At 42.7% G+C, this 12,213-nt stretch overlaps 1 protein-coding gene across 1 annotated transcript in view; it reads right to left on the bottom strand.

The window, feature by feature from the left end:
- The window catches only part of LOC124595907, a 135,507-nt gene that overhangs the window by 10,971 nt on the left and 112,323 nt on the right, over positions 1–12,213 (bottom strand). The window contains exon 8 of the mRNA XM_047134818.1: positions 11,093–11,339. Coding sequence (XP_046990774.1) covers positions 11,093–11,339 — 247 coding nt within the window. The remainder of the gene's footprint in view (positions 1–11,092; positions 11,340–12,213) is intronic.

Below are 12,213 nucleotides of genomic sequence, written 5' to 3'. Positions count from 1 at the left end.
GGTAACATATATGGAGGTCGGAGGTCTCTCATCTCTGTCGAGTGTAATTTGAAGGCTTTGGAGTATTGGGACAGGATCCTCCGGCCTACTGTCTAACCCTGAAGTCAACATTTCGGAGGTAGGTTCGTTTTGTTTACGATAATCCGCGAAAACGTCGCACCTGCTCGTGAACACCTACAGTGGGAGGACAAAAATATGGAAACAATGCGAGAAACGTGTGCGTGGACATAAACGCAGACCTTCCGGTTTGTTTCTGTCAGGAACAACGTGCTCCACGACCGTATTAATGAGATCCAAGATAAGAGGAATGGCAGCATCGGACGTAAATTTTTAGTCTATTTATTACAGATCAATTTCGGCTAATGTGCAGCTATCTTCAGTGAAATTCAGCCATCGTGACATGAATATAACTGCACTGAAGGTAGCTGCACAATAGCTGAAATCGATCTGCAATAAAGATTTATGACCGATACTGCCCTTCATCCTGTTGGATAAACGCAGACGCTAGCCAGGTCTACAGGTCGCCGTTCTATAAGGGGTAATCAAATGAAAATCGAACACCTGCCTCAAAGGGACAATGGAATCCTTCCATTCGACACCAGTCATCACACACGTTAAGGCATTTATCCCACTGGAACACGATAGGATCAATTCGTGTTCCGTAAAACGCTGCCGGCAGCTGGCAGATCCGCGACGGCACCAACCCTTGGACTTCCTCGTTCGACTAAAACTGACGTCCATGCATGTCTTTCTTCAGAGCATCGAAGTTGTGAAAATGACACTGCGAGCAATCCAGGCTGTACGCAGGGTGTTGCAGTGTTTCTCAACTAAATCGCTGCAGCGTAGCCTCCGGCCGATAGCATTCCTGGGCACTTTGACTACACGGCACATCGCACTTTCTGCAAAGTGTCTTCATAGCGCTGCGTATTGCTCGTGGTTCCAAGCTCGAGGAAGTCGACGAGCAGAGAGCCCCTGCATTATCACCTCCCCCCCCCCCCCTCCCCACTGCCAACTGGACCGAGGCTACGCATCATTGATTTGGTTGAGAAACACTGCAACATCCTCTGTACAGCGCGGATCTTTCACCGTGTGATTGTCCGCCCCGGTAGCTGAGTGGTCAGCGTGACAGACTGTCAATCCTAAGGGCCCGGGTTCGATTCCCGGCTGGGTCGGAAATTTTCTCCGCTCAGGGACTGGGTGTTGTGTTGTCCTAATCATCATCATTTCATCCCCATCGACGCGCAGGTCGCCGAAGTGGCGTCAAATCGAAAGACCTGCACCAGGCGAACGGCCTACCCGACGGGAGGCCCTAGCCACACGACATTTCCATTTTATACCGTGTGATTTTCACGTCTTTGACGACCTGAAGAAAGACATAAGTAGATATCGGTTTCAGTCAGACAAGGAAGTGCAAGAGTGGATCCATCAGAGGCCGACACGTTCTGCGAAAGAGGAATACTCCGTCTCGTCTCCCAGAACGGTAAGTCATAACGCGTTTAGTCAATAGTTTTGAATGGTCGCGTTGTAGCGGGTGTTCGGTTTTCATTTGACTACCCATCATATTTAAACACGAACGGCACATGTTCAGTGATCCCCACACATTGTAAGCATTGTTATCAGAATAGCGTTCTGTGTAGTTATGAGTGCTTTATGTCGGAGTTAAGTGACCTCAGACGTGAGAAAAATGTTGCTATTTGTATATTGGCTGCCTCCGCAACCAAGGCAGCCAAAATGTTTAGTATTTCAAGAGGCCCCATATCTAAGATTTACACCTCATACAGGGAAATTGAAACAACGTCATCCTCTAAATCACAACGCGAACGAAAGTATATGTTGAGTGCTCATGACGGACCATCGCTGAAAACAACTGTGACACAAAAAATAAGAGGACTGCAAGTGTAAAAGTCACTGCAGAACTGAATGTTGGACTCGCGAACTCTGTCAGCACCAAAACAACATGAAGAGAGCTCCATCAGCAAGGAACTGTAAGGCGATCTGGAATTCCTGAAAACCATTCATCAGTGATGCAAATGCCCGTAAGAGGAAAACGTGCTGCTGAAGTCATAAAACCTGAACTATGGAGCAATGGAATACCGTCATTTGGGCGGTTGTTTACAACTTCTGTCCGAGCGTACGCCCGAAGAGTGAAACATGGCAGGGTTCTGGTGATGATTTGGGCAGCCATACCGTTTTATTCCTTGGGCCACATGGTTACTGTACAATGTCGTATTACTACCATGTATTATGTCACAGTTTCGGGTGATCGGGTCCATCGCATGGTACAACGTTTGTTCCCAAATGGTGATTCTGTGTTCCAAGACGACAGGTCCCCTGTTCGCCCAGCTCGCATTGCCCAGTGCTGGTTTTCTGAGCACGAGGATGCATTGTTGCATCTTCCCTGGCCACCACAGTCGCCATATCTCAATGTTTTTGAGCCTTTGTGGTCTAATTTGGAAAGAAAGGTGCTTGGTCGCCTACCTACCTACATCATCATTATCTGCACTTGCCACTATTTTGCAGGAAGAACGCTATAACGTTCCATCGAAAACCGTACAGGACCTGCATTCATCTATTCCAAGCCATCTGGAAGCTAAAATGCCATCAGGTTTCATGCTCCTTATTAGGCTTGGTATGTATTGTGTTTTTTGGCGTTTCCATATTTTTGTCCATCCCCTGTACAGCCAGTGGCAGGAATGAAATGAATGGAATGTGCTACTATATCTAACGCTCCCGGCTCTCTGGATCACCTTAGGAAGACCGCTGCCAATGGTGGAAGAGGCTTGAGCAGCATGTCACCTTGTGGGTACATGCCAATGAGGATCCAGGCACGTTACAGTAACCAGCCTGGATTAACACGGTATTAAATGTTGCCCAGGGCCGGCCGGAGTGACTGTGCGGTTCTAGGCGCTGCAGTCTGGAGCCGAGCGACCGCTACAATCGCAGGTTCGAATCCTGCCTCGGGCATGGATGTGTGTGATGTCCTTAGGTTAGTTAGGTTTAATTAGTTCTAGGTTCTAGGCGACTGATGACCTCAGAAGTTAAGTCGCATAGTGCTCAGAGCCATTTTGTTGCCCAGGAGTGTATTTTCACGTGTGTGCCCTTTCGAGAAGACGGTCTTTACTCACAGACATCCAGCTGGTGCAAAACAGATATGCGGTATTGCCATGTCTTTGTTTTGTTGTGCACTGGTAACGTAAGAAACGAAGAGGTTCTGCACAGGATCGGAGAGGAAAGGAATATGTGGAAAACACTGATAAGGAGAAGGGACAGGATGATAGGACATCTGTTAAGACTTCAGGGAATGAGTTCCATGGTACTAGAGGGAGCTGTAGAGGGCAAAAACTGTAGAGGAAGACAGAGACTGGAATACATCCTGCAAATAATTGAGGGCGTAGGTTCAAAGTACTACTCTGAGATGAAGGAGAGGAATTCGTGACGGGCCACATCAAACCAGTCAGAAGACTGTTGACAAAAAGAAAAAAAAAAGTTTTGTTCTGGAGTACGATGCAATGTTCTTTCGGACATTCATGCATGTCCGAAGGAGCAGGCGCTGCGGCGACTACAACTGTTAATGGAATGCATTAGCAGTTGTGAATATGGACATCCATCAGCTGCATAATGGAATGACGATAATGAACATCTGTGCTGGACCGGCATAAGATACACTTATGCTGCAGTTACTTTATATTGCTTCCTTTTTTCTAATGGTGTCAGGTGCGAATCTTTTGTTTCTATTTATTTTAGAAATAGGAATTTATTAAAGATCAGAATGAAAACTGGAGGGAAACAGGGGAAAGAATGCTTCTGGATGTTTAAAGTTAATAAGTATTTGTACATCTGTTTTGTGAATTGGGAAAAGGTGGAATGGACTGATGTATCTTCCTGAAATCTTAAAGATGCTGCTGTGAGCTGTAAGGGCAGCAGACATATAAAGAACTCTGCGCTACACAGGAAGTGGTAGTAAGAATAAGAAAACAGAGACAGATGCCGGCAAAGTTGTTAAAAAATGGTTGAAATGGCTCTGAGCACTATGGGACTAACTGAGGTCATCAGTCCCCTAGAACTTAGAACGACTTAAAATCTAAGGACATCACACACATCCATGCCCGAAGCAGGATTCGAACCTGCGACCGTAGCATCGCGCGGTTCCGGACTGAAGCGCGTAGAACCGCTCGGTCACCACGGCAGGCGGCAGGCGGCAGAGTTGTTAGACGTGTGTGTGTGTGTGTGTGTGTGTGTGTGTGTGTAATCTTATAGGACTTAACTGCTAAGATCATCAGTCCCTAAGCTTACACACTACTTAACCTAAATTATCCTAAGGACAAACGCACACACCCGTACCCGAGGGAGGACTCGAACCTCCGCTGGGACCAGCCGCACAGTCCATGACTGCAGCGCCCCACACCGCTCGGCTAATCCCGTGCGGCAGTTGTTAGACAAGGGTGCTGTTTGTCATCAACGCTTTTTCATATTTAAGCTGAGAAACTAATAGACAAAGTATTAGAAAAAGCAAGAGGCATATCAGTAGAAGGAGGAACAATAAAAATCAGTAGTAATCAAGCAGAGTTGGTTGAATCGGAGAAAACTACAATTTACAATGGAGAGAATGATATAAGTGGGAGAAACAAATAACATGTTTTATATACATAGGAAGTTTGATGGCATAATTGGAGGCTGCGTGGGATATATATATATATATATATATATATATATACGGGAAACTGCCTGGCAGATTAAAACTGTGTGCCCGACCGAGACTCGAACTCGGGACCTTTGCCTTTCGCGGGCAAGTGCTCTACCATATATATATATATATATATATATATATATATATATATATATATATATATATATATATATAACGAGGGTATTCCCAAAAGTAAAGTCTCCTATTTTTTTATAAGTACATAGACCTGTTTATTTCAACAATGGTTTACATCAGTTTACAGTTTGAACATTCAGCTATTTTTCGACATAATCAACATTTCTGTCGATACATTTTTGTAGACGCAGTGGCAGTTTTTGTACGCCCATGTCATACCAGCTCGCCACCATGCTGCGAAGAAGGATGTCGCCATTGGTGTGGTTATTGCATGGTCCCAGGTGTAAAATGGTATGCCCCGGTTTCGTCACCCGTGACAATTGAGTCCAGAAAGTTGTCCTGTTCGGCTGCAAAGCGGTGAAGAAATGCGCGGAAGTATCAACTCGTTGCCGCATGTGGTCATCAGTCAGCATGCGTGACACCCATCTTACGCACACCTTCCAGTAGTTCTATGTTACCGTTAAAATTCTGTGAGTGGTGCTTCGGGAAACCTCAGGAACCAACGTGCAGAGATCGTCCAGGGTAATCCACCGATCTTCACGCATGCTTTGCTCAACCATCAACACTGTCTCCTCAGAAATTGGCGGTCTACCGCTCCTTTGTATGTCGTGAATTTCGGTCCGACCAGCTGCCAACTCTCTACACCACTTATGAACATTTTTGACATCCATGCACAACTCACCATACACTTCTGTCAATTGGCGATGGATATCAATCGGCGCAGTGCCCTTTGCCTTCAAAAACCGAACAACTGGGCGCAATTCGCACTTGGCGGTAACATTCAGCGGGAGCTCCATTCTCAATGGCTGCCAAGCCAAGGCTGAGCGCCTCAGCGCGGCGAGCGCATGTTAACACACAGCGCGTGAAGCACTCTTCACAACAGTGTGACCAACTGCCACACAAACAGAGTTCTGTACTTATAAAAAATAGGAGACCCTACTTTTGGGATTGCCCTCGTATGAAAACTGAATCTTCTGAAACAATTGGAGAATATAATGCAATACTCAAGAAATGCAAATGTGTTAAATGAACTGATTATATAAGTACAACGGGAAAAGCCCCTTTAAATTTTCCGTGAAATTGTTATAAATTTGACGTCGCCTGTTTCAGCTGCCTTCAGTACATGTCATAGTAGTGACATTGGGCCATTAGAACCTGCTGTTTGAGACATGTGACCCCAGCTGAGAATGTCTTCGATTTCTCAATTTTAAAAAAAAAATTTAGCTCCGCCACGAGAAAACTAGAACTTCATGTTGAGAAATCACGAGGCGGTGCCATTGAAATCTCATTCCGGATGTTATCGACTATTAAGTTTCTTAATAGCCATTGTTTTGTTAAATACCTTACACTTACAGTTTGTTTTATCATGATGGAAGATTTCGATTAATAGATGCGATGTTATTTTTAAACATTTTATTCTGGCTTTTACACAGTTTTGTTGTTTACTTTGCTAGGCTAGGAGCTCCCCATTATTACTCTTTACATCTTTTATCTGGATTTTAAGTATGGATCTAATTCCACATATTGTATGTCAGTTCATGTTTTACTGTCAGACGGTCATGTTGCCATGTGAAGTAATTTTAATTAATGACCACGCAACTGCATTTTATCTATTAAATTTACGATACTGGTGTACTTTAACTATAGTGCCCTCTGCTGCCCTCAGTTATCTGTATAAATACCAAACGCATCCAGGCCATCGTCAGCACTTACTATGTACCTAAAAATACAGATTTTAACGTTGATACCTGCATCAAAATATTTTATGGTATGTATGGATGGTATGCATCACTGTTAATCATATAAATACTTTTTATTTTTCTTATTTATCACAGGGCGGTTGAAGATTTTCCTTCAGCTAATTGAACTTAGTTGGTTTCATCGCCATTTTTTTATATTTGGAGCAGTTCTGAAGATGGGAGTAGCCGAAACCAATGATAGTGAATTGTAAAATTTGTTTGATCTAGATGGACCTTTACAAATAAATATTGCAGCAAATTATGGTAAATTAAAAACGAAGAGGCAAAATATATGGGTTGTTTTAGAACGTGTAAGGAAATGGTAGAAGTAAAATAGGTGAACGGAACGATCTACGAAGGAATACTTCTAAGAAAGGAGAGGAAACTAGCGTAAAGCATAAAAAGGAGAGAAAAGAAATTGGCTGCAACAATGAACGATTGAAGCACACATTGCAGGGAACAGAGGGAGGCTAATAGGAAGACTTGGGATGCTGGATGACATTGAAAATGTACGAAGTTAGGTGCAGATTAATGTAGACACACAGGATAGCATTTGACACACACGTTTACTATCGGAAGTACGATCGTGTGGGCTATCTAGCGACATTTGTGACTGGATTCAGTATTTCTTAAAGGGGGTCACAGCATATTATCTGATACTGAACATCATTGACAGATTTAGAAGTAACTTCAGGCGTACTCCAGGTATGTGTGATTGGATCCTAGCTGCTCGTGTTTAATATTAGAGACCCTGCAGATAACATTAACAGTAACCTCAGACTTTTCACAGATGACACTAGCAACCTGGCACAGCTTTGCACTAAGTATCTACGACTGGTCGGCCTGTCTGGCATTGCAGTAATAAAAAAAATGGCTCTGAGCACTATGGGACTCAACTGCTGAGGTCATTAGTCCCCTAGAACTTAGAACTAGTTAAACCTAACTAACCTAAGGACATCACACACATCCATGCCCGAGGCAGGATTCGAACCTGCGACCGCAGCGGTCTCGTGGTTCCAGACTGCAGCGCCAGAACCGCGCGGCCACTTCGGCCGGCATTGCAGTAATAGCTTTTATACATAAACTTTCACCGCCAGTGAGCCTAGGTATTCGTAAAACCGCATCAAAATACCTACAGTAATTCCTGTAATTTACGTTCATATACAGAGAGAAAAGCATGACAAGGGACTTCAATTTAGCTGTTTGTATAGATGAGTACTGTCTGGAAAAGGCTGAACAATATTCACTAAGATCTGGATAAGATTCCAAAGTGCTGGAAAGATAGTCAACTTCCTTCACAGTTCAGAAGTGTACAATTTTGCAGTTTACACAACGAAACAAGTAGTACCCACTGACAACAATATGGATGTGCCACAACTGGAATTGATCAACTAATTCAAGCAACTGAGTGTAATAATTTGTAGCGACATGAAATGGAAAGATGCAAAGGCTCAGTGGCGCGGAAAAGCAAGCAGCAGACTACAGATACTAGGAAAATGCAATCGATCTACAGAGGGGACTGCTTGTAAAATACATGTTGTAATCCATCCCAGAATAATGCTGAACTGTGTGGGACCTGTACCAAAAAGGACTAACAAAGGATATAGAATGCTTACACAGGAGGGTAGAACAGATTTTTTTTTATTCACACGTCAAGTTCAGTAGGACCAGATTGAGGAGTATATCTCAAAGGTCATGGAACGTGTCAGTACATGGAATTACAATATAAAAGTAATAACAGATAAAAATAAAATGTTTGTGAACACGAAAAACATCAATCAATAAGTTTATGTAAACGCAATAAACAATACAACAAGAATCAGCTTAATTTTTCAAGAAACTCCGCAACAGAGTAGAAGGAGTGACCCATGAGGAAACTCTTCAGTTTCGAATTGAAAGCGCGTGGATTACTGCTGTTATTGCTGAGATTTACGAATTCGAGTGGTAGTTTACTGAAAATGGATGCAGCAGTATACTGCACACCTTTCTGCACAATAGTTAAGGAAGTCCGATCCAAATGCAAGTCTGATTTCTGCCTAGTATTAACTGAGTGAAAGCTACTTATTCTTGGGAATAAGCTAATATTGTTAACAAGAAATGGCAGTAAGGAATATATGTATTTAGAGGCCAATGTCAAAATACCCAGACTCGTGAACATGGTTCGACAAGAGGTTGGTGAACTTACATCACTTATTGCCGAACCGCCCGTTTCTGAGCCAAAAATATCCTTTTAGAATGGGAAGAGTTACCCCAGAATATAATACCATACGAGATAAGCGAATGAAAATAATCAAAGTAGACTACTTTTCGTGTCAAATGATCACTCACTTCAGATACTGTTCGAGCAGTAAAAATGGCAGCATTAAATCTTTGAACAAGATCCTGAACGTGGGCTTTCCACAAGAGTTTACTATCTATCTGAACACCTAGAAATTTGAACTGTTCAGTTTCACTGATCATATGCCCATTGTGTGAAATTAAAACGTCAGGTTTTGTTGAATTGCATGTTAGAAAATGTAAAGACTGAGTCTTACTGTGATTTCGTGTTACTTTATTTTCTACGGGCCATGAACTTAGGTCATGAACTGCTCTATCTGAAACTGAGCCAATGTTGCACACAACATCCTTTACTATCCAAGCTAGTGTCATCAGCAAACAGAAATATTTTAGAGTTACCTGTAATATTAGAGGGCACATCACTTATATAAATAAGGAACAGGAGTGGCCCCAACACTGATCCCCGGGGCACCCCCCACTTGACTGTACCCCACTCAGACCCCACATCACAGCCATTCTCAACATTGTGACTAATGACATTTTGCAGTTGTTGCTGAAGTAATAGGTGAACTAATTGTGAGCTACTCCCCGTGTTCCGTAATGGTCCAACTCCTGGAGCAATATTTTGTGATCAACAGAAATGTCTTAGTTAAATAAAAAAATATGCCTAGCATTCGAAACCTTTTGCTTAACCCATCCAGTATCTCACAGAGAAAAGAGACTATCGCATTTTCATTTGTTAAACGACTTCTTAAGCTGAACTGTACATTTGATAGCAAATCGTGTGGTATAAAATTATCAATTATCCTTACATATACAGGCTTTTCAATAACTTTAGCAAACACTGATGGCATAAAAATAGGTCTAAAATTGTCTACATTACCCCTTTCTCCTTTTTATAAAGCAGCTTTACTACTGAGTACTTTAATCATTAAGGAAACTGACCATTACTAAAGGCAAAATTACAAATATGGCTAAATACAGGGCCAACATGTGCAGCACAGTACTTTAATATTCTGCTAGGCACTCCATCATATCCATGGGAGTCCTTAGTCTTCAGTGATTAAATTATTGACTCAATCTCCCCCTTGTCTGTATCACAGAGGAGTAATTTCAGACATCAATCTCGGAAAGGCATTTGCCAAGAAAGTTATGATTCCCTGTAGAAACTAAAGTTTTATTTAATTCACCAGCATTGCTCAGAAAATAATTGTTAAATACTGTACATGTATCTGTTTTATTAGTAACAGAAATACTTTACTACGAACTGATTTTATATTGTCGACCGTGTGCTGCTGATCATACACTTCCTTCACAGCCAACCATATTGTTTTAATTTTATCCTGTGAATTAGCTATTCTATTTGCATATCGCATACTCTTTGCCTTCCTAATAATATTTTTAAGCACCTTACAATACTGTCTGTAATGGGCTAATGTAGCTTGATTGTGACTACTTCTAACATTTTGATATAATTCCCACTTTGTTCTACATGATATCCTTATCCCACTAGTCAGCCACCCTGGCTCACTATTACTGCTAGTACCCCGTTTAGAGCGTTCTAATGGAAAGCAACTCTCAAAGAGCATGAGAAATGTGTTAAGGAAAGCACTATATTTATCATCTATATTAATGCCAGTCAAATGGTCACTGGTGTATTTGACCTAAGGGAAAATGTCATGTAGATGCTGAAAAACTGAATTAGCAGATACTTGAAGATCTGAAGTAATTCGTGAGAGCCTGGTTACGAAGTCTTAAGAACCACTTTTGAGTGAGGAATCTAGGAATCCATATCACTCCCATTAGGACTGCGAACACTAGATGAGAGTAGTTACAGTGTGTACAGGTTTGCTTAAGCGATCATTTTTCTTGCATTCCATATGTGAACTGAGTGTTAATAAACTCTAATAAGTGGTGCAGTGGGAGGCCGCTTCTGCCATGCACTTCACAGTGATTTGTAAAGTTTAAATGTAGATGTAAACATAGACATAGAAAGACAGATGAATGTATGAAGCCTCCAGCTGATACCTGTTGTAAGGTAGAAATATCAAAAAGAAAGAAAAAAAAGAAGATTTAAGACGCATTAGGAATGGTATTATGTTGCTATAATAGATGTATAACAGAGGCAATGAAGATTAGAAAAATTATGTTCCTTGAAACTGCAGATGCTGGTTAAATTATAGAGAGCGCTGACTGCTGGAGAACCCGAAAAACACAACAGAGGGAGGGAGCTGAGGATATGGGCTGTACTCACAGACGTTTCCCTGGGGCGGCTGCCAGAGGACGAGGCTCTCAGAGGCGGGCACCAGCTCGTCGACGGCTGGAATGATGGAGACGCGCACGGGGTAGCAGCGTGACGCGGCGTTGAGCAGAACGCGCACCAGCGTCGAGGGCAGCAGCCGCGGCAAGGCGCTGCCGTCGCTCAGGAAGCGCTGCAGCAGCGCCTGCTGGCGGCGAGCAAGACGAAGCTCGTGCCGCACCAGCCACAGCGTCTCTGCGGCCTGTGTGCCAACAAAGGGATGCAGTCCTCTGCCCCCACTATCTGATCATTGATGATGATGGAAATAAAAGGAAGGTTCAGGAATGGAATTAAAATTCTGGCTGAAAGTCTGTCAACGTTAAGATTCGCTGCTGACACTACAATCATAAGTAAAAGTGAGCAAGAATTACATGCTCTGTTGAATGGAATCAACTTTATCATTAGCATAGCATATGTAAGGGCCAGTCAAATGAAAACCAGACACATTGAAAAAAGTAAGTAAACTGTTCATTATTTCAAAAGTAGTCACCCCAACTGTTAATGCATTTATCCCAATGTGAGATAAGACAGTCAATGCCTTCACAGAAAAATATTTGCAGTTGCCCAAAGAGCCAGATTATACACAGATGTGCACGTCTTCGTCTGAAGCAAATCATTGGCCACGACTGTCCTCCTCCAGGGCTCCAGAAATATGGAGATTGCATGGGGAGAGATCAGGACCTTATGATATGTACCGGAGTCCAAGCGAAACTTCTGTGGGCAGGCTTACATGTTGTCATGGTTGTTTTGACTACGCTGCCAAAGCTTCGCTGGGAAGAGCTTACATCTTCGTACAGTCCCTATCGCTCCTCATGTGATTTCCATATTTTTGAAGTCCTGAGGAAAGACTATTCATTGCCGTCGATTTGCTTCTGACGTAAAGGTGCACGTCGGGGTACAACCATGATTCTGCATGCAACTGCAAACAGTTTTCCAAGAAGGCATTCACAGTCTTGTCTCGCAGTGGGATAAATGTATCAACAGTTATGGCGAGTACTTTTGAAATAATAAACAGTTTACTTGTTTTTTTCCCATGTGTATCGTTTTGTAGTTGACTGCCCCTTATACACTGACGC

Source organism: Schistocerca americana, chromosome 2 (assembly GCF_021461395.2).
Source record: "Schistocerca americana isolate TAMUIC-IGC-003095 chromosome 2, iqSchAmer2.1, whole genome shotgun sequence".
Lineage (NCBI taxonomy): Eukaryota > Metazoa > Arthropoda > Insecta > Orthoptera > Acrididae > Schistocerca > Schistocerca americana.
The sequence above is the reverse complement of the archived record's forward strand: the minus strand, read 5'-3'. Positions and strand labels throughout refer to the sequence as shown.